Genomic DNA, 23813 nt, shown 5'->3' on the forward strand with positions numbered 1-23813 from the left:
ACGGCAGAGACCATCAGGGAGACAGAAATGATGAGGTGTGTCTAGGATGACTACTGAATGTTGAAACTTCAACTTAAATGGCTAAACATATAAATCCAGAATTATTTTATTTCCTAGTTTACCCAAATATATCCACAACTCTGTACTTCAGCTTACTAAACTACAATTTAGAACTAACCCAGACCTGAGTCTTAGTTATTTTTACACTGTTTGTTACAGTTTCCTCTACAGCCTCCAGTCCCATTTTGTTTTGGCAGTTATTCACTAAACCAAGGAGAGGTACATAAACCTTTCTCTGAATACCTGCAAACAGAACGTGAAACAAGGCTGCACAAAACACTGGGTTTTAGCCTGAATCATCACACAGTTTTGAGCTCCTGTTTTGGGGGATTATCAGTCCGTTGTACACGATGAATCAAATTTAGGGGTTTTGAGCACCAGCTACTGAGGCCAAATGGAGCAGCAAGCCAGCCAAACATTTCAAAGTAAGACTGGTATGGAAGTGTAACCTTTTATTCAATTATAATGTAAGACAGCAAAAAGCATTAGAAATATGCAATAACTTCCTATTAAAGAGGTAATGATAGTATCCTGGATTCAACAGATTAAGCTATTACAGCTATTAACAGCATATCATTATTCAGTCAGATGTATGCTGGAATTTAATTGGATTTTTGCTGTTTTATTTACCTTGCTGTCAGAACGAGGTCTTCTGTTCATACAGGAATGTGTTCTTAGGAAATACATCAATTTCACTTTGATTTTAAAAAGATGCTTATTAAGCAAACTAATACTGATTTAGGTCAAGTTTTATTTTTCTGTTGTTAGTGTCAGTATCTTGACATTTAAAGCCTCTGCCCAAAAGCTGTTGCTGTCTTGCATTCCCGTGGTTGTGCTAGAACTCGCTTACGGTAAATGTATGGCAGATATTTTCCTAGCCTGTAGACAAAGGCCCAGATGGAAGAGCAGTGAGAGGGAGGAAGGGAAGAATCAATATATCTTATACAGTCTTTTAATGTAATTTTGCTTTCAGATATGTAAGTGCCATTTTATCTGCTTTGTTTTACCCTCTTTTTCAGGTCTTGGAATTACTATGTTTAAAATGCAAAGTGTAAAAGCAGAGATGGTGCTTTTTTTCTCCTTCTGGTAAACAGCTTTAAAATTCTGCAGATTAAAGATAAATTGGGATAGAAAGTATAAGAACCAATTAAGATAGAGTGACTTTTATACACAGTGCAGTTATGGAAAAACAACTGTACTGTGATTATGCAAATCAGCCACTCACAACCAAAATGCAGGGATTTACATAACGGAGAAAAAAAATTCTTCACAGTTATGCCTCAGTAACCTTACAGGATTTTTGCACTTTAATGGTATGACTCATTGTAATAAAGCGATCCTACTTGCTTTACCCAGGATGAAATATATGTTAGGACATCGCCATTGTGAATGATTTGTGTGGTTTTGGAAGCCTGCACTCTTCTGCCACAAAAGGTGGGGTATATTCTACTTTAAAGAGTTACAAATCAATGAAAAAACAGAATTTCTGCTTGTATCAATCAAAATTTTAACTGAGTTTGCATATTGCATCACTGCTGTTGTAATAAATGTATACTGACACAAATGAGCCCTCTGTTCTTCTTGGAACTTTTATTTTCTCATTCTATTAAATTCATTTGTTTTCGATAAAATAAGACTTCTCTGGTGCATATATTACAGGAGGAAACATCAGTGTAATTTAAATTGCACAGGCCTACCTTGGAGTTCTGCAAAGTGACGTCTTAATGGGAATCCTGATATTTTTAGTTAATTAAGTATGTCTAGACTATTTAACTTGTGATTTCTATGTGTTCTGCAAAATATTATTTTAAAAAGATGACTTTTCTATTATATGCCACATGGAAGGAATGATACTTATTCAGCTCATCGTAATTTACTGTACCTTTATTTTTGTAATCTTGTATTCCGCTATTTTAGTGTTGGGTTTTTTTTAATAAGCATGACTAGATATTATGTAATTTCTATGAAAAGCCAGAAAAAGGAGACTATATATAAATTAGCTCCTCCTATGGCAGAGCTTTTTTATCACTCACGCCAAGTTGATTGCAGGTGAGCTTTTTCAAAATATGGGTACATTCTATCCTATTATATATTCATTAAATCATGATGGCTTATTTTCCATCTGCAGACATCTTAGGCAGAGGCAACTAAAACATTTAATTATTTCTCTTGTGCACACAGACAACACAGCATTGAAAAAAAAAATCCTCACCCATTAACCACTAAGCCTTCAAAGCCTTGCCTGTCACATGGGGACGGACACAAGATCTTTGGAAGTTTTAAATAAGAAAGTACATGAACTAGAAAACAGATCTGCAGAGATGAGAGAACTTGCTGACTGTGGCATTCGTCTGCCATGTGTAAGACTTGAGGTCAGATCTTCAGCTTGAATCTACCAGAGGAAAAACCTGGTCCGTAGTCTTGGAAGTGTTCTTAGACCCAAGTATCTGTGATGTCTCAATGATGCCCATTCACCATCTTTATTCTCTCTCACATGCAAGAAATTCACAGAAAGGCACTATAAAAATGATTCGGTTGGAACAAATTTACATTCTGCTCTGTTTTAAGAAAGACTCTCCAAAAAATTAGCAACCAGCTGTAAGAGGTAAGGTCTGACAACTTTTCTACCACAATTAAACCCTCAGCTTTGTAATAGGCTAACAGTATCTCGCTGACAACCCCCTGCTGACAAAACAAACAAATAGTAAGGAAATGCTATAAAGTTCTGGTAGGTTAATGAGGTCTCCTCTCCCCTCCCACCCCCAATATTTTGGAGACAGCCTACTCAAACTTATTAGGTGATCAGTTTGTGTTAGTTTATAAATGACAAGCACATTTAGACCTGTTAATTATCGTCCATTCATGTAGGATTTGTTATTGTTCTCACTGGGGAAAACGAAAGTTATTTGGGATATAAAAAGCTCCAACATGTCAACGGCATGAGAAAATGTTTCGAATGCTGACCATTTCTCCCTCAATGTCTTGTATTTTCTTTTTTTCTTCTTCTTTTTCTTCTCATAGTTTTGTTTTTCCCATGATATCATCATGCAATTTCATTTCAGTATGGTCTGCACCGGACTGTGCAGATTACCAAACTAATGACATATGGACTTCTTACCACTGTAACACCTCTATTCTTGCAAGTGAGAATTTCGAGTGACAGAGCAAAGCTGTTTGCTATCAATTTTGCAAAAACCACATCTGCCAGATTGCCAAGATCCATTTCAGAGATAAAAAATCGATTAATATTCTAATTTGTTATCTGTCTTTATCGGTCACACGGCATTTCTTTATACAAATAACCTTCTAAAAATGAAAACGCTTACATATGTTAAAATGCTTCCCTGAAAATATTTTACATTTACTAATTCTTCTGAAGTAAAAATTATTAAAGATTGAATATGCCTAATGCCTCTAATGCCTGTTATTAAAATACAGATACACACAGAGCCTTTACCTTCATGTCTACAAAAGTGACAAAATTATCTGATTGTATCATTAGGTAATTTTCCTGTCAGGAACAAAAAGGATTTTTTCTTTATTTTATGAAGCTACATTGACAATGTTGAATTAGTTGCATATTTAATACCAGTGCATGCATACTAAACCACAGCAAACAAGTTCAAGAGCCCTAGTATTACAGACAACAGCAAAAAGCTAATGCTTATATTTTTTTTACAGATGTGAACAAATTGAGGCCTCAACTCTGAATGAATACTTTCTAGCGCAGAGCAAAAGAACCCTGCTGACTATAACCCTCTTGACTTCACAGAAATATACATTGGTATTTTTAATGTATTCTGTATAGGTACAGGAACTCATGCAAGTAACGTTCAATGGCTGATCTAACAGAATTACTGAGTGGGAAAAGCATGGCTATCTTCATACGTTACTGATGTATTACAGCTATTTCCTTGTTAAAAAGCCATTTCCCCACTTTTTCTACATTTTCTAATCCCCGAAGACAGACAGTTGCGTTGTTTTCTCAATATTTATGTGTTGCGGACAAATTTTGCTTTAAGGTACTATGCCCGCACACATTTATCATAAACATGAAACCCTAAGTGTTACTTTTAGGAAATATTTTGGTTATTGGTCCCATGGCCACTGTGAAGTTCTGCCATTCCAGTTTTGATGATTCAGCAATAATTCATCCGTAAAAATTACCAAGACAACCTGACACAAGAAGAATAGACTCAAATTATATAAATAAATGACAAAAGTAGAAAATGCCAAGTTAAATCTAATCTGCTGACAGAAGCTTTTTAATCCATCAAGTTTTACTTACGTGGAATTTTGTTCAGTTCATTCATGAACTTCTCTTTTAACTTAGAAAATGCATCTTCTTTTCCTCCCCCTCCTCCGGGGCTGGCTGGCTCGGTGACGTTACTTGGAGGGGCTGCTGCTACTGTGGTAGCTGGCGGTGCTGCCAGGGCCTCATGATGACTTTCACTCACCATTTTAACCCCTGGGTAAGCTGTTGGAATAAAAAAAACCAACACAACAAAACCCCCAAAGTTAATGTTTAGATCATTGAAATGTATCTCTCATCAATAAAGGACTAAATAGGCAGAATATCACCTGGTGCTCATGCTTACTGGGTAAATACAACTGCATCAGCACATTGCCTCATGTTATTCATAAAATATTTATTAGACAAGAGAGAAAAGTCTTTTGCAGGGTTAATTTCAGCCAGAATCCTTTCATTGCTTAGAGTTCTTCTCCAACAGTGTTGCATTTTGAACTGCTGAATTTGAAACTTCAAAATTCCTGTAAAACTCTCATGCAGATTTACGGCTTACTCTTCAATTTTGAAAGTATAAGCAAATTGGGTAATAACTGCTCCCTATGCGCAAATTTCACAGTGTATTTACAGAATTATTTTTCTGTGAGAGTTGCAGAGGTGTGGATCATAGCGAAAGATTCTATATAAAATAAACGAAGTGATAAGGATATAATAAAAACACTTCAAGATTTCCTGTCAAAGTAATAACCTATTGTCTCCCATTTAAGCAAGTTGTATATTAAACAGAAATTGATTTGCATCCATTTTTATCTTCACTTATTGAAGGCAATTCTCCTTCCAGTTATTTTGTGTGACATTTGCTACTGACAATATTCTCTTAAATTATTCAGATGTCTCATTGGTGTATTCATGAAGCTACGACATCTGTAGGGTATCTAAATGCAGCCATATTGAAACATCTCAGAGGCTGTCACAAACATAATCCCACATCACCATATTTTTAATTTTCTGTTGTTTAACAGGCACTTTGCAAAACCGTTACTTGAACATACACGACAAATCTAAGAATTCTGGGCTAGTGGGGTGAAGGTGAGATGACATGCACAAAAGCAATTTCAATGTCACAAGAAGGTTGGCTGAAATGTTTATATTGGGTTTGAACACATTGTTCTGGTTTTCTGCTGCATCCTAAATATCACTGATCTTAATAATCATTCTGGTTTTCTTCAGAAAACCAGAGGGAGAAAGGGTTTGAGAGATAACAAACATTCATTATCGCTCTGAGTGCACAATTGGCCTTTGACCTTTTGCTGAGAAATTTAAACATCACCGTAGGAAAAAAAGGCAAGACATCAAAATTAAAGGGGCATAAGAGCACCTGACTGCATGCAATACGATGGATCATGAGCTTTCCTGCCTTACGTGACTGTATTCATGGATGTTGCTGAGAGTGCTCAAATCATTAAATCAAGACGAGAATTGGCTTTTCGTCCTTCAACTTAACTTTTAGGAGCCTGCAGTCGTGAAGCCCTGCAGGTGCAGACCTGACTGCTGCCAGAATGAACCTTCTGAAATCACCCTCAGCATTCTTACCATTAAACAGGGGCTTGCACACAAGCGTAGTCGGGAATAAAAGCAATTCTCCAATACTGTCATCCAATGAAAAAGACTTTAACGAAACAGGGGGTTGGCCTTGTTCTGCAGAAGCAATTTGCTGGACATTTTGCAGCAATCTTATTGATGCAGCGCTGAGTGAAGCGGTATTCCCTGCCTGCCCATTGCTTCTGCCTTTGCCCTCACAGTCTCTAGCCTAATATAAAATCATGTTGGTGTTGACACAGGATATGTATATGATACAGCTCCATAAATATTTCATAGGCATGCAGTCTTATCTATTTGCTTGTAACAACATGGGATCAGTTCACTATCTAAAGCAGACTGAAGTCGATGGAAAGATTCCAGGTAATATCCATGAACCTTGGCTCAAGTCCGATGTCTGTGAAGATTTCCCCACTTACCTCCCAAAATAACAACTGGGAAACACATGTAATTTGTGTACATAATAAGCACATAATTTGGGTAGTATGAAATAACGTTTCATAGCTATTCCAGACTAGAAGACTTTTTCCATATGGTCCAATGAATGCCAAATACTATGAAGCAAAACTTGCAGAGCCATCAGCTGTAAACATTAGTGCTGTTTTATATTATAGCATTTTGTCAATGAATGTCAGTTAAATCAGAAGAAAAGTTGTATGATATATCATAATTACATCAACATTAAATTGCTTAATTATTTCAGGCCTGGCAGTTGACTATTTTATTTCGTAATGGAAGACACAATTTGCAGTGATGACTTTCAGCTAATTAAAAATTAAGGCAAATGTAATTTATTTGCTTCCAGTTTTGGAGCTGTATTTTGAAAATATATTAGGAGAACAAAATTGAAGCGTTACACTTTCATTTATTTAAAAGGAGGAAAAAATAACAAAACAGAGTATTCCTCTGAACTCCAGGAATAATCCTCGGTAGAGTCTTGGTGCAGTTAGAGGTCACTACATCTAATGAGGCATGCCCAAATGCTTTGAGACTTGCTACTGAGCCTTCGACCTTTACACGCCAATGACACTGTCCTGATCATTTAAATAGGTGTGAAGGGGCTGAAAACGAATCTCGTCTCAGAAAAAGCTTTCTGCAGTAAAGAATTTTCTGAAGAGCACATGCCCACTCGCTTACAGAGATAACATCTGATGGCTTCTATTATTGTAATGCTGCAGCTTTCCACAATAATGGTATAAACACTGTGGTATTATTAGAGACTGCAGAGTACTGAATAATTAGATTTAAATTGGCCGTTTACAAAAAAAGGGGTTACTTTACTGCTGCAGTGCATCACCGAAGGTAAAGATCTACAAAATACTAGGAGATTATCAAGCGAGCAAAAATTTCTTATAGGTTAAGAAAATGAAATGTCATAGAATTCAACTATGATTTCCAGTTCAGTGTTCAATACAATGATTATACTGCTAGGTATGAAACACTACATGTTGCACGTGCAACGTGCAGTCATAAACAAGAGTACATTTGTAGGCATAAATAAACGTACAATTTAATTTACATGGTTTTAGAAAACACAGCATAGACCATGTTCCCTGAGCATGCCAATTCTTTGATGTACCACTCCTGATCCATACTAGTGCCATACAATCGTTATAAGAAAGATGAAAAACAAAACAATGAACAAATACATGGAATGCTTCCAAGTAATGCTTGTTGTCTCTGTACAGAAGTAGTCAAGTGTTGACTGAAAATCCAGAGATGATGATTTGAACCCTTGAGGAGGTCAGGGACTTAGAGTCTTAATGTTCCCTATGCAAGAAAAACTCAGACAAAAATGAGTATCAGCGCAAACTTCTACATAATTTCTACAGAATTTCCTCTGAAAAGGAAGCTTCTGAATAATACACAAATGCACTGTGGAGATTAACAAGAAACAAGAGATTTCCTTACAGAGCTACAAAGTATTGTCTGACTGCTTTAATACGCTGGTATGGATTCTGATGATGGGAGTCCTGTTGGAACGCATCTGTTAAGAGAGTAGTAAAGAAGCAACCACTAATAAGAGCGGAGTAAAGAAGAAGAGTCAGACTTCAAATATGGATGGTTACAGAGCATGGAGTAGCCTCTGGAAATCAGACCTGAAAAAATGTGTTCCAGGGGCAACAGCCTCTCTGCAAACATTCAGACATATCCAAAGTAAATTGTGGACAATCTCGGGGGGACTAATCCCATGGGAAATTTTAGTTTGTTTTACATTCTTTTTGAAAAATAAACTGAATAGTGAGAAAATGAATGGGAGAGATGTGGGATGTTCACAGTGATTCACATGAAAAGGGCATCTTCAGGATTTGGAATGAGAGCAAAACTCAGAGTAGTTTGTCATCTTCTGGCAAATCATGGGGAGATTTAAGATAGAATTAAAAAAAAAAAAGGCCAAAGGGCAAAAAGCCAATCTGTATGGTTTCTATGGGATTAAATTACAGCAGGTATACCATAGCAGCTGCTGAAGGATTTCAGGAATACTTTAATCCCATGGAAATAAAATTGGTGACATTGCTTCTGCATGGTGCATTTCAGACAATTTAAATTTTCTCACTCTTCTTATCTGCTCGATACAAACTGGGCGGAGTGAGATAGCAAATAGGCCAGACATCCCATGCTGACCAAATCATTCCCTCCCAATGAGAAATTTTCTGGAAATTGTCCTTTTACCTTGCTGCCTCTCAAATTTTCCTGCCATACTAAAAATTAAAATTAATGAAATTATCCAAAACATACAAATACAATGTTACTATAAATAATTGTGTAAGTTTTCCAAAGTAATTGTCACCATTCTTTCAATGTTTGATGCTGTAACTGTAGTAGAGCTGGTCACTATACCTCAATAAGCCTGCAGAGTTGTAAATTGATATCTATATTGTTAAATGGTATTTCCTGGACAGGTTAGCTGTTCAGCATCCCAAACATGTTCACTTCAGCAGTTACATCCAGCTTGGAATGTAATCACAAAACTTATCCAAGAAAGAAAAAAAATCACACGTTAACATCAGTTGTGTTTCTTTGTCATTTTTGTTTACAGCTCCTGTGCACTGAAAGAGAAAGAAACTATTAGCTTGCAGTGCTGATATGTCCAGGGTAAGTATGCAGTATTACCAGAGAAAGATTTGACACCGCATTGAAAATTTACCCTATTCCACTAGACTGTTTTTGATGAAATTAATTCATCTTTAAGAGGATGGGAACATTACCAGAATGTCTAAAGATATCTACAATAAACGATCTCTTCCTAGATTTAAGTATTCTGGGATGTTAATAATACATTTTTTTACTCATTCATCTTCCTGTTAATGAAATACGCTATCTTTCTAGCTTCAGTAATGGACATTTATTTTAAAAGACAAGCTCAGAAAAGTGACTTCTTGGCTTTTTGTAAAGATGGGTCTGTAACTACATTTTCAGAAGAATGGAAGGTCACGGTAAAGATGTCATATCAAAACAGCCTTTTCACTACTACCACAAAGGCTTACAATGCAATCCAGATTTAGTACTGCTTTAGAGGAGGTACAAGAAAGGCCCAGCATTTCATGGGGAAAAAAGTTCTGATGAAGAATCGTGGCAGGGGAATTCAGGTGTCCTGTTTGTGCTGCTACTGATGCACAAGAAATGTCCCAGCAAACCCCCACAGAATCACTCCTGCACCTCTTTTAGTGGATGAGGGACATTTCTCCTGCTGCCATATGCAAAACATCAGTTGATGCTTTCAAGATCCCAGCTGAACACTACTTCTTTAATAAAAACTGTTTTCCAATGCTTGCTACTAATACCCCACCAATAGTTTCATTGGCTTGACTGAATAAACAAGATAAACCACCTAATGCTCTCCCCAAAAGCCCACGGCTACTTTATTGTTCAGTTTTAGAAATGACTACACCAGTGTGTCCTGACAAAGGAGTATCACTGGTCCCGGAGACAGGTGGAGGAACAAGGTGTTGCAGATAGGAAGAGGACCAAGAGGTGGTGAGTCAGTAGGGATGACTCATGGTGTGGGCAGGGGCACATCTGAGCCCAAGTTTAAGCAAGTGTGGGGGTAGGCCTGCAGTTACATCCCAAGTCAGGCAGAAGTGCAGCAACTCCAAGGTAGCAGAGGAGAAGAACTTGGCAGAAATATTTTTTGACAGTTAGTCAGAACTGTTAGTTTTTGAAGCCAACAGCTAGTTAGACTGAGTTATCTACACCACAGTCCTGGACCAGGCACAAATCTTCCCATTATTAGACATGAGCTCAGTATCAGTCTCCAGAGTTTGCTTGAAACAGGAACAAGTATTTTTAGAAAAACAACTGAAAGACACTAACTTGATGGACAAATCCAAACTCATCGTTGCAAGAAAATGAAATATTGTAAGGTTTCGAGTCTAATATTCACACTGAAAACCTATTATCTGAGTTATATCCAAATAATATCCAAATCTTAGTGTAGTTTTCTTAACTTTTTAAATTCACTGTATATCTCATAAACATTGAATATATGGAGAGTAAGCATAGAATAGTTCACAGTTCTGTCATGATAAACACATTTTATTTAACTGAAATCATTACAACATATGATTTCATCTCTAAGCATGTTTCAAAGCTAACCATATAATGTCAAAGAAAATGATCTGTGCAGCGGACAGCAAATCATCTGAGTATTTTGGGACGGATATGGACACTGGGAGGGATATGGACACTGTGAACACTGGAGAAAGACAAATTCCTCACTACATGGTACAATCTACGTGTTTCTCTTTCAGCTTCCTGGTCACCCGTTATTAAATATGCAGAACTGTTCAACATATAGGGCTCCAAAATATCTTACGCTGCAGAGTCTGTGCAAGAGAAACTCTGGCTTGCATTTTCAGAGAGAACCTCAGTCTGACATGTAATCTATGAACAGCTAATCACCGTATATTTTGCAGTACCAAGCTATGCAAAATGATATTTTCAGACTCACTCCTTAAGCTGTTGATAAGACCGCCATTAATTTCAGTGAGAACAGGGAAGCCAACACTATTTTCTTTCCAGCTAAAAGCCACAATTTTTTGACTGCACTTCAAACTTCCGCTCCTGCAATGCAGAAGAGCACATGGGAGCCAGAGGAGTCACAGCAGCTTGCAGAGAAACATAAAAAGCAAGAGCAAAGAGCATTGCAGCAAGTCAAGAGTGGTGAGTCCCTTGCATAGATTCACTATATAAATGCCTGTTTACTTGACCATGTTGTGAAACTCTTATTTTCCCCTAAGTATACGCTATTTCTTAGTCATGTATTTCTTTTGATTTTTAGAGGTAATGGGGCTAGAGACAACCCTGTCTCTCTGGATGTTGACATTGTTGTCATGTTTCAGCAGCAGTGAGGTTACCAAACCTGTCAAAGCGTCAGAATATGTATAATTTAACCCCTCTGTCTTCCTCTACTATTGCAAATGCCGCTTCAAAATGACCGAGGTCCTTGATAATAGCTAGTTATGAATAGGAATAAGGGAAAGAAAGAAACTACAGTAATTTCCTCCCACATGATCATTCTGTCATCTTTCACGCTTGCATCTCGTTTCCTGAAGCTGTAATCTGCATTTCTACTCCCCTGGTATTTACTTCCAGTCTTCCTTTATACAGCAGTGTAAGACAAAGGAATTCACATAAAAATTAGTGTTCAACTGCATTTAAGCATGAAATTCTAATACAGTCCACAGAGAATTCTTGCTGTTCCAAAATCATTTTAGAGTAATCCTACAAATAATGAAGCCCTTTATATCAATAAATTCCTTGTTGCGTACATTGCATAAAATCAATTTATATTCACATATTTGGCTCCTGTCCAATCAATGGCTCTAACAAAGCCTATAAACTAGTAAAGCGCCATAGAGATTAACTATGACGTAGTAAAACTCATAAGGAACAACACGACAGAAATTGTAAAATAATATGGAGAAATGCTATTCTTGTTTTGGTATCTGTAGGTCATAGCTCTAAATTCACTATTTCCCCTTTGAATTTTCCTTCTATTGAGACTTCCTGTGTGTCCCAATTTCTGCACTCAGTAACCATGGGGTTAGTAAAATTAATTAGGAACAAGCAGGATGGTATGTGCACTAAGGAACCAAATACGGGGAGCTGAGATGTGCAATTTAGTGCTATCTCACAGATTAGCTAAGTCTTGGACTTAGGTTGTGAAATAATTGGCACCTAGGAGTGTGATTCTACTCTGACAAGTGACTACATAAAAATGGCACCTTCTTTCTCTATGTATATTCAGTCATATATGCTGAAGTTAATGAGTACCACATTCCAACTTCACCATCCAGAGGTTTTTTTCCCTGTTTCACCTGCAGTATCAAAAAGCTAAGAAAACAAGGAGAACACAATAAGATTGTATTCCTCCTCTGCATCAGGAATGCAATTATAAACTAAATTTCAAAGACCAGTTGATTATATTTTTGAGAATTTACTGTGGATTACACAGTTACCGTTGAAGGCATGGGATTACATCCCTGTAGCCAAACACATGAAATTTGGACTGCATTACTTGGTGGTAGGTGGGAGAAGGAAACAGCTCAGCTAGTTTTTCACATCCTGGGATAAAATTACATGGTTGGCATTTAGAAAAATATAAACAGTTGGTATTTGGCATTAAAGCTTTAAGATGCGTCACCCAAGTGTACTAATGGGAAAAATACTCACATGTGAGTGAATTTTGTAGATCAAGCTTTGCAAATTCCGTGTGATAAAAGATTCAGATTGTTCAGGTAGATGCATTCTAGTTTTAAAAACTGTGAGTAGTTCCTCACACGGATATCAATCAATCAGATACATGTAAAGTACCTGTGTGGAAACAAATATATCTCTCTCTATAGGTGTATATAATAGGTATATTCCTTCCACGTGTGCATTAATGATATGCTACTACGCTTGCTATAAGGTGACTAACCAAGTATTATGATTTCACTGTCAATAAAGCAAACAATGACAGTTTGAGGCCAAGAATTTTCTTGTAAACAGATGGTGGGTTTGTGGGGAAATACATAATTTTCATAAATTGTGGTGTTGATAAAAAGATTTTTCAGAGTTTTCTTCAGCCATATCATATCAGCAATGAAACCAGGAACAATGCTGCAAAACCATGAACATAAGCTGACTGACTATGACAGGTTCTGTTAATTGCAGCTACGTGAAAATTAGTTTCATGAATGTCACCAGTCCAGGAAAGAAAAGCATGGGGGCACAGGAGGCATCTCCATTTAGATCTGTCTCTTAAGTTAAAAAAGAATAATTTAAAAAAAGTTATTTGATATTTGTGGTTAATTACTGTACTTAAACTTTGAGGGCAATCCTATTAGCACATGGAAGAAAAAGTGGAAATTGGAACTAATTGTCCCATAATGACTGATACTTTTTCCTCATGTTGAGAATGATATGCCATCATCCAATAGCTTTCCACACACAGCAGGGGGGAAAATTATCAATCAATTACATGACAATTAATTCCTAACTTGTAACATTTCTCTACTGAAAAGAAAAAAAAAAAAAATCCTATTTTGAGATTAATAATCATGCATTCCCTACAGTGTTTTGGAAAGCCATCTTTTTAAAAGATGCCCTTACACATATCTGAAATTTTTTTAACAATAACTGGTAACTGTAAACTGAGGCAGTTTCTGCTGTTATTGCAACTATTTCTTGTTCTGCAGTTATTTCTGTAGGTGAGCAATTTAGCAAGGATCCCATTCACAAGAATGTTGTATCCAACTCACGCGTGAGCAACACTAGAGAAAACAACTTCAGAATAAAGATGACGAAGTAACAAAAGGAAAAAAGAAAACTACTTGAATATTTTTTGTTTAAATAATGGCAAATGGTAAATTACTGAATGGCAATTTAGAGATTTTAAAAAATTTAAAACTTTCATGTTTTTTGCACATGGAAATGCTTGGTGTGGCCACGTTCCCATCTCTTTTCCAGACCAGAGAAAACTCACATGGTGTAGCTTTGAATTCCTTTGGACAGACAACAAACCTTAGCCTAAGGTTGCTTTCATTGAGTGAGTTCTCCCATCACTGAGTTTTGCATACAAAAATGTTGCTGCCTCCATTCATTTGTGCTTCTCTGAAAGGGAAGTCATTGCTGTTCAGCTTTTGAAAAAAAGGACTTGCATGCCTGCCTTCAGGAGAGGACACAAACATCACCTGGAAGAAAGTGCTGGAGACAGTTCAGAGGAGGAGCAGGATTTATGAGTCACTCCTGTTTTTAGCATACCCTGCTGATTAGGCAGCTTCTCACTCAGCATGCTGGCTGCTGAGCAACCCATTTTGAGGTACTCACATCTTCTGTATATAATATGGGGAGCTTGGTCTGAAGCTATGGTACAGCACAAGGTTGTAGAGTAGGGGTATTTATATGCACAGCATCAGGGATCCTCTAATCAAATCCACAACCTGGATTTACTCTGCTCGTATAAATAGAATGACAAAAGCAGTCTGGTGTCTCTGTCTGATGGTATGACCCTTCTAGGTCATGAATATTCCCCACTTCCATCTGGAAGTTCAGCACAGCTTTGAAAGAAACTTGGTGGAGTGAGGCCAACTGAGATGCCTGGGCTGAATTCTGAAAGCCGTCCTCCTGAGTGCCTCACCTAGGATGGCAGGTGAAGTCCCAGAGCGTCATGCCCTTTTAGACTGAGGGTTGGATCTACCCTAAATTTGGACAACAGTCTGCAGTAGCATTCTGACTGAGGCAGTGATTGATAGACCATTCTGCCTCATTAGCCACTTACTGCTGCAGGAGGGCAACTAAGGTTAGCGCTATTGCCAAAACAACCTGGGGAGACAGAAATCCTACTTAATAGGCATGGCTGATTTATTGCTGTTGCTGGCTTTCCCAGTTTTGTTCTGAGCACTTTTGCCTTCTGCCCAATACAGTGCTCTTTGTTTTAAAGCATTGACTCAGTACTTGCTGGGGGAAAAGTGCTGTTCGTCAAAAATCTGTAAGTAGGATAATTCAGTTTTTCAAGTTTGTGGATGGAAACTTGATCAAATTTTACTTAATCTACTGGTAATTCAACTCAGACCAGCCTAAACACCTCGCTGGTTACAGGATGGTTCGCAGTTGTTTTTACCCAGTGCAGCAGGTATTGCAGTTAGATCTCTAGCAGTTAAGCATTTTAGTGCACATTGTCACGTACCCGAAGTTTTCTGTAGACTTAGCTGATTGAGCTAATTGTCCAACTGGGACATAAGAAGGGCTGCATGTATGCTAAGTGCTCTACAGTTAACATTCATGCCAAAGTACAACAGCTTTAAGTGAGCGAATGAACATGAGAGAAACTAAGAGTTCTCCTTTGTATAGGCATCCTATCGATACAGTTTAAAAATCTGTTCTGTTTCAGATCTGATTTTCTTTGATGATCATGTTGTCTAATTGAATGCTTTTTTGTTTGTTTGCTCAGTTTTCTTTTTTCTCCCCTGGTCTGTTTATTGCGAAGCTCTATATACAACTCTGGTATTATAACCATTTATTGGTCACAAATGCTAACCTATAACCACGATCCATTTAAAAGGGCAAACAAAAAACTTACTGATCATATGTGCACAGGAAAATAAGACTATCTGTTGTCACAGAGCACAGAATAAGAACAATTAGTTACGCACTCAGTTCCCACTTTTTTAGGTCACCATAGCTGGTGTACAACTGTGCAACTTTAGCAAACTTCTAGCTGAAAATAGTACCGTTTTTACTCTTATGTGATCTGTGGCCTGCTGAGCACTGTGTGGTATAGCAGACTTGCAGCTAGGGAGCTTCAGTTCTAAAGATGCACATCTTCCAAGGTCGTGTGCTACCACTGCTTGATTGGTAAAATTCGCCAAGGCGGCGGATGACACAAGGCAGAGGTTCACGCTCCTTGCTGCTCCATGTACTCAAGAGGAGGAAGTGACCGGGACAGACAAGTCATAATTTTAACTTTATTTTCAGCCTCTGGTAGCTGTTTTTTGCCCTCTGCAATCTGTAAATCAAAGCGTATTGCTCTGGAAAAGGATGAGGATAGTGAGCCAAAACAGAAGCAGGATTTAGGGAGGCTTGCATGACCTTTAAGACTCTTTCAGTACATGTGTTTCTGCTTTGTGGCTTGGGCATTTTGTCTTCATGAAAGCGTGTAAACACAGGACTGCAATCAAATGATAATGCCAGCTCTACTTGCAAGCGCTTGGTCCTCTATAATGAATGTAGCACTAATTATTAAAGAAATCCTTGGCTTTCTCTCAAAAACTTGCAGCCAAGAGCTTTCCAGAGATTATACCCACATTGTAAAAAGGGAGCACAAAAGGATTCAACATGATTGATGAAACTGTTTGCTTTCTCTTTAGAAGAGAGTAATAAATAAGTTACCATTTCAAAGTTCTGTGAAGAGAAAAGATATTTGAGCGAAAGCACACGGATGCATTGTTCTGTAGCACGAGCATTTGATGAGCTCCAGAAATCTCTTTGGAAGAGAAAAGATGTATTATAGTGTGTGAAAAGAAGAAATCTTCAGTATCAGGCTGTTACCTAGTTGCTAGGAGCTGGTTCTTGATGAAAACAGAGCAGAATAGAATGGATAGTTTAAGCACTGTGAGGTAAAAGCAGAAAATTGGACTTGGAGCACAAGGGACATTCACAATGGAAGAAAAGTGGATGCAGTAAAATGTTAAGAATGTGACAAGAAAAAGATTATCATAAATATGAAGAGACGAAAGTCAAAGTTTTGCCTTCACTTCAACACAAAGTCCTTGGAGAAAAAAAGGGGAATTAGCCCTGCTGGAATGTGCATTAGCAAAGAGAAAAGAAAGATGAAAAGAAGAATACCACTTCAAGGGCATTTTAAACCAAGCAGCAATCACTAAACCTTTAATTATAAGCTTGTAATTCCTGTTTGCTTATTATTAATTGCTAGCAAAAAAAAAAAGAGATAAAAGCTTGAAACAACATAGATTTGAACTTCATTCTGTTCATGGTTTTGCTGCCAAAAAAAATAAATTGCATAATTTAAAATTATTTAAACCGAGACAAAAAAGACTTTCTGTAAATGCCGAAGTGTATTATCTAATTCTTCTAGCACACACTAAGTAGCACTTTTTTCTTTATTCTGCCCTTTACAAAGCCATTTAAGTTCACAGAGCACCTAAAGAAGCAAAAGCCAAGGTGTCTCCTTGGAAGTTAGGAACAACTGCAGCTTCCTTGTCCTACACGCATGCAGTCCAGCTTTCCTTGAAGACTAACGAACCTGGAGGCAGGTTGAAAAGTGAAGCTCCACTGAAAGGCCCTTCCTTTTGAAACCTGGGCTAATGTGGCATCTGTGTTTCAGCCTTTATCAGCTGTCTCAGCAGGAAAGAGAAGCAGCATTTATGGCAACGAGTGATATTTGTTTTTAATCCACAAGCACAAGCACTGACTGGAATTTTCATCACCTTTCCAACCATTTGAAAACAATAATTGTTAGCTCTGTTAAATACCTTCTCTTTCTAAACCAATACTCTCCAAATGCAAATTGTAGTCGCAGCTGCAAAGGAAATCTACTGCCAAAATATACCATTGGGAGAGAAGAAAATATAGTGGCAGCTGGCTGTCTCCAAAGAGGGAGAGTGTCATCTCTCGGAAACACTGTCGGCTCTTGTAGAAGAAATGCTAAAGAGCAAAGAACTGCAATATCAGCCAGGCACTGGCTGACAGTGGATATTGCTAATGGGAACAAATTGGAGGCTGTAACTTTAGTAGAAGAAGAAGGAAAGGATCAGGATTGCTGAAGCACTGGGATGCCTTTGCCTGCACGCAAGGTGAAACTTTAGTCAAAACTGTCAGATGTAAAGATGCTTTTTTGGTTATTTTGGATTCAACAAGTACTTTTTACCTCTCTACTCAAACATTTCCTTATTCTTTGTGTTTGCAGATAGATTCCTGACCAAAGCTCAGTGATTTCTTCACTGGCTATTTGTTTATCCCACGTTCCAGTCCCATGAGTTTAGCAGGGGAGAGTTTAAGGAACTTCACCAACCAAGCTCTGATGGCACAACACTTCAAGACATGCACGTTGCGTGTGTCATGGGAATAGCTCAACACAGCAGCTTTTTCTGCTGACAGGGTGGACTGGATTTAAAGTGGGGACCTATGAGGTGAGACGAGAACTGCCCTGCAGCATTGAGTCCTCTGGTCACTTCAGAGGGAACTTACCTACAGCTGTGCCGCAAGAACACTGAAGTTATCATTTCAAACTCTCAAGTGATACCCCTGAGACCTTCATTTTTCTACTTTTTCATCCAGCATAACAAGAACCTCTGCAATCATTACCTATTTTACTGGGTTATTTGCAGTGCTTGAATCAAGAACTTTTAGATTTACGTACACCCACTTTTCGGCTCAGTTTAGTATTAGCAGCAGTAGTTTCCCAATCTAGTCTACATGGGAAGAGAACAGCACAGACTTTGCCTTGTTACAAAACCGGTTGTGAGACAGCAGGGAAAAAACACATACTGGGGTCTTAGGTATTTGTATTCTGCTTACCAAAGGAGACTATTGCCTAGCATTTAGAGCAGTGGTTATAAACATGACAGTTAGGTACATTTATTTATCCATTTAATTCTTTCTGACAGGCAAAGGTGGTACAGTAGGTGAAGTCTGCTTCTTTCTGTTGAAGCCCACTCACAATTCTTGTGACAAGCCATCCCATGACAAAATAGGGAAGTGATACCTGCTGTGAAATGAGAATCTGGTCAATAATAAAGGTTGTGAATGGTGTTGAAATATTCATACTAGCCTAAAAGGCATTTAGGGCTGCGTTTGCACCTGTCATCATCATGTGTAGCCTCAGTGGACATGTTGTAGCAGGCCTTCAGTTTGGATAACCAGAACTAGCACCCTGGGGTACACTGCAGCAGCATCTATGTGCAGGCGAGGTTAGACACAGGCCCCCTGCTCGTCACCACCCAATATCCCAGCACAACCTGCATTAATGTCTGTTTCTTTTTAAATAAACTATTTGTACCTTTTTTTTAAAGGCTAAGTTCCTTCTTTTACTTGTTTGGTGTTTTTAGCTGCACCTCTTCCCTTTGCTTATGGCTGTCATATTCGCTCCCCTTTTCCTTATCCTGGTGTGTGACTCATGCTACCCCAAGAATCACATTTCTCTGCTTCATTAACCATCTTCAGCCTACCTCTTTAGATCCCTCCTCCAGACGTTCTCTCTCCCGTTCTCTGTTCTTCCCCACTATCTTACCTCAGTCTCTGTGTAATATTAATAAGAGGTTTTCAGAAGCAGAAAGGGAAATTTAGACACTTACCTAACATTCACACCTTTGAAAAATCTCCTCCTACACCTTCATAATTCTCTTGCTATGCAGCAAAACCCTTTCTTACTTTTAGCTCCCCTTCCTCTCATCAACCGTGCCTTTCTTCCTCCGTTCTCTTTATTCAGTTTTGCTTATCTAGCTGAGGCCATAGCTACGCCAGCAGATCTCTGCAGTGCAGACATGTCAGCAAAACTTCTAAGGTATGCTGTTACCCTAATAGAAAGAGCTTTTGTCACTCTGCATTACCCAATTTCAGAAGACAGTGTAACTTCACCAGCAAACATGCCTCCTCATCAGCACTCGTTCTACCTACACAAGCAGGAATGGGTCCGCACAGTTACAGCAGACAAGACTTCAGACAGCCTTTGATGCAGAGACTGTCCTTTTAGAACAACAAAAAAAAGGCAACAAAGAATGTTAATTACAATGCAAAATAAATATTCGATAGAATGCATTTATAGATCCTTATACTCTGTGTCTACCTAATGGGCTAAGGAAGTGGTTCAGTTTGCAAAGTATAACTTCAGCTGCCCAAAACTTTAGCGGAAGCAAATAAATCTATTCATTTAGCATAGCTGGAGGGAATAATAACCAATTCTTTCTGGGTCTTTTTCATAAGTTGCAATTGTTTAGGAGTGATGGAAATTTTAATTTAAAATGCCTGTCTCGTTAGAACACAGGACTGCTAAAAGATTTGTGTAAGAAAATTCATTATAATAGCATAGAAAATAAAGGACTGGTTTTTAGCAAACCTGTTCATCTCATTGTGTATTGCAGCCTAATGATGCTGTACAAAATGTAATTGGCTATATTTTGAGCCCACTACTTCCACTTGTAATGGGAACTAGTACTGAAAAGGTAAAAGGAAATTGTATCTTGGAACCTATCAGCAACAATTTTTAACTTTTGTTGATATAAATATCTGTAAACTCTTTTGAGTTTATATTTTAACAAGTTTCTTTGATTATGTTCTAGGCATACACAACCAAGAACCTCTCTCTCCTGAGACATGACAGGGGGGACAAAAAAGTATTTTGCGTAAACAGACAGATATCGGATGTACCCTTTGGAAAGTGAACTGCAATGTGACCTCAACAGTCTTCTCCCACAATCTCCTCTGAAACTACCTTCACTACCCTTGGAAAGCTACAAAGTCTCATTCCTTTGTGCACTGTCAGCAGTCAAGAGTTAGGAGTAATTTCCCATATGACGGATCGCTCCACAACAGGCTGGTTTAGGATTTCTTGCATGCCTGTTTGAAGCATCTGATTCTAAATACTGCCAGACACTATACACTATATTGGATGGGTACTAACCTATATTAAACTAGATGGAATATAGGTTTAATCTAGTATAGTAAATCTGTATATTTCTGTATACTCTGTATACTCATAAACATGGAACAGCGCTTGGCCATATTCCAAGATCTACTCCGTTTCTGTTGCATACTTCATACACAAAGTATGAATCATGGTTAGGCCCTGTAAATATGGGAAAGTAATAGTCATCCAACTCATCTTCATTTAATTATACGAAAATGGCTATAATGTTCAAGAAGCCTAGAAGTTAAACAACCCAATTCACTTCTGATGTTAGAATAACCGCTTCTTCCATCCTATGGTAATGTATTGCATATTGCTTTGAAGGCATTTTAATGGTCACCACCTAATGCCTGGTATATTCAAGGCTAACCACATGAGTTTTCATATGTTCCTGCCTGTCATCCCTTCCTTTAAATGAAACTTCCCATTTTTATTGCTTGGTGTGGGATTTTTTGTTTGTTTTGCTTTATTTTTATTGAGTAAGGCAGGGATATAAAGCAAAGAAAAAAGGAAGAGTAAATGTCTGAAAAGAATCTCTTCACATTAGCCACTCAATAATAATCACAGTTATCGTTTTGAATTCCCGAAGACAATATTTTCTGAGCACATCTCAAACTGCAGATTGTAGCAAATTTGTTATGTTTCAGGTAGATCTGATTGAAATGTTTTTCTGTTTAAAGGGAATGCACTATAAGTAGTTAAAAATGGGATTCTTCTTGTTTGCAGTAATCACCTTCCTTGTCTTCAGAGGAGCTACGAGAACTGAGTGAGAACTAAGTAAATACTACAGTTAATATGCAGATTTTGTAAATGAGCAGAGCTCTGGGCAGGCAAACATTAGCTGTTAATGAACCAGCCCAATACAAAGAAGGAGAGTTTTGAACCAAGAAAACGTTTTTTGGTTAAAAAAAGGAAGCAGATTCTGTTTTGACATCTTTGCTCTGCTACACAGCTTGTAAACTGCACAGCAGGCTTTTTTTGGTGGGTTAAGTTACTAAGCACAGAAGAGCGACTTTCTCTGGCATACTATACAATCATTGAAAGAGCAAACTGGTGAATCACTTTCAAATGGTGAAGCCTATGGATTCCACAAGCTGTAGGCATTGGACATAGTTCAAAAATTATACAGCCTTCAGATATTTAACAACCTTGGATTTGTTCCCTTGAAAACAGGAAAATAAAATATAAGACTTAAAGGTACCAAGAATAAGACTACAAGTGTTAATGTTTGTTTGCAAATTTTACCTTTGGGTATGCAGTTCTTACATTTCCATTTGTTCGTCTCAAGATGCTTATGTTTCAAAATTTAGAATAATTTCTATTCAGTAATTTTTTGGTTTTATACAACTAGCTCTAGGTAGCCCATTATTTCACTTCAATAAACATATAAGCATAATAGGTTCCACAACAGAATCTGTTAAGTTTTTTTTTTTTTTTTGAGAAGTCAGACAAAATATTTGCAATATAAAGTACTGCAAAATTTAGTAAGCACAGATTAGCAATGGGCTGTGGTATTTGATTTACATTTTAAATTCCTAATTAAAGTCATTCATTTGTAAAGACTTTAAATTTGTACATCTGTGAGAGTTGAAAGTTAATAAAAAATTTCCAACTTTACAAAAACTGATGGTGGATTTTCACCTGCTAACAAACCAAATATTTCCAGCAAAGAGAAGATAATAATTTCACATTTATTTAAAACGTATTAATAAAGCGGTTCAATCCTAAAATTTATTTATGATGCTTACAGAAATTTTAAATTATGACACTACATCATGTTTTGTTTCTGTTTGTGTTTCAGTGAATTCTGATATACAGAACACAGATTATTCCAGGATACTTCACATCTTTAGTGATGTAGCAGGAAAGAAACAATATGCAATCATATTAAAACTATCACAAGCTACAAACTGTGGGAAGCAAAATTGTCATTTTAGCTTATGTTTTGTATTTCCTGTCTCCCAAAGGCTTAGAAGACTCTTTGGGATTTATGCAAGATATTTTCTCTCTCTAAAGACACATTAATAGCACCCTTTTTATTGTCTACATTCTAGTGGTCTCATATGATTTGAATCCCAAAATATCTAATCAGAAATCTTGATTTCTAATTCATCTTTGAAGTTTGGATGCATTTTTCATAAGTTCTAAAAATAAAGAGTTCTGTCTTCTGCAGTGGCATGTCATGCATATGTATGAAGGCACTGTGACAAAATTCCAAGGCATTTTAAGAAATGTAAATGGAAGGGAAAACATAGTAACAAAATATGATACAGCATTTTAATCTTCTACATAGGGGAAGTCTTTGAATATATCAATATGATTAAGGGCAACCCAGTGACAATGGCAGACAAAACAGGGTCATGCACTGGAGTTACAGACTGGAGACTTAGAGGTACAGTCTGAAAGTGAAGGGCTCATTTTCTGGAACATAACATCTCACTGGAGTATGTGGATAAGCTTAAACAATGCTCATCCCAGTCACACCAAAAAAACAACTAAAGGGGCAAGAATAAAGCTTCTGAAAACTGCTGGTTTTGAGAATGAATGGTTCATAGAGTTGTGCAAGCTTAGTTCACTGTTCCCATGTTAAAAGAACTCAGTCTACTTGTGTCAGATGGGTAAGATCCTATGAACGAGCAATTTTTTTTTTATTTTTAGAAAAAGTTGTCAATTTTTGTAGAGGCTCCAAGATAATTCCAACTGGTAGAACAGAGCACATCCCACTTATCCATAAGAAAAACTAAAAAAACCCTGTGAAAATAGCTCAGAGAACATGAAAAGGGTTAAAAGGATGCTTTCATAGACAGACTTCACAAAAATTGCTTCCGAGCAGACCTTTTATAAGAGATGATGCCTGTGTGTGTAAACAAGCATTTTTAAAAAATGCTCTCAAATATAAAAACACTAAAAACTCTTCAAGTTTAAGAATGTAGTCCAAAGTGAAATTTAGCTGGGAGGTAAGGCAACTAAAGTGAGATTCCAGTACTTGATAGCGTCAAATAGTCCTTTTTAGAAATTCTCCAAAACTCTCTTAAATTCAGTTCAGGATGCTTCCCTTCCCACACTTACAGGAAGATAGTTCCTGAATCTCTTTGTTCTCATGGTTGGAAAGCTTCCTATAATTTCGAGTCTAAGGTTATTCATGGACAGAGTTGTCTTTTAGCTTCAATAGTATTTTTCCCCTGCTAGTATTTATATCATCAATATTTTTCAATATTCCTCTTGGTCTTCTTTTTGCTAAAGGGAACAAGCTTGTTCTTTTTGTAAAATTCAGGTTAT

General features: G+C 37.4%; 1 protein-coding gene across 1 annotated transcript in view; it reads right to left on the reverse strand.

The window, feature by feature from the left end:
- SYT1 (synaptotagmin 1) overlaps positions 1–23813 on the reverse strand; it is a 358040-nt gene that overhangs the window by 122557 nt on the left and 211670 nt on the right. The window contains exon 3 of the mRNA XM_054211854.1: positions 4349–4537. Within this exon, the coding sequence (XP_054067829.1) occupies positions 4349–4537 (189 nt within the window). The remainder of the gene's footprint in view (positions 1–4348; positions 4538–23813) is intronic.

Source organism: Rissa tridactyla, chromosome 1 (genome assembly GCF_028500815.1).
Source record: "Rissa tridactyla isolate bRisTri1 chromosome 1, bRisTri1.patW.cur.20221130, whole genome shotgun sequence".
Lineage (NCBI taxonomy): Eukaryota > Metazoa > Chordata > Aves > Charadriiformes > Laridae > Rissa > Rissa tridactyla.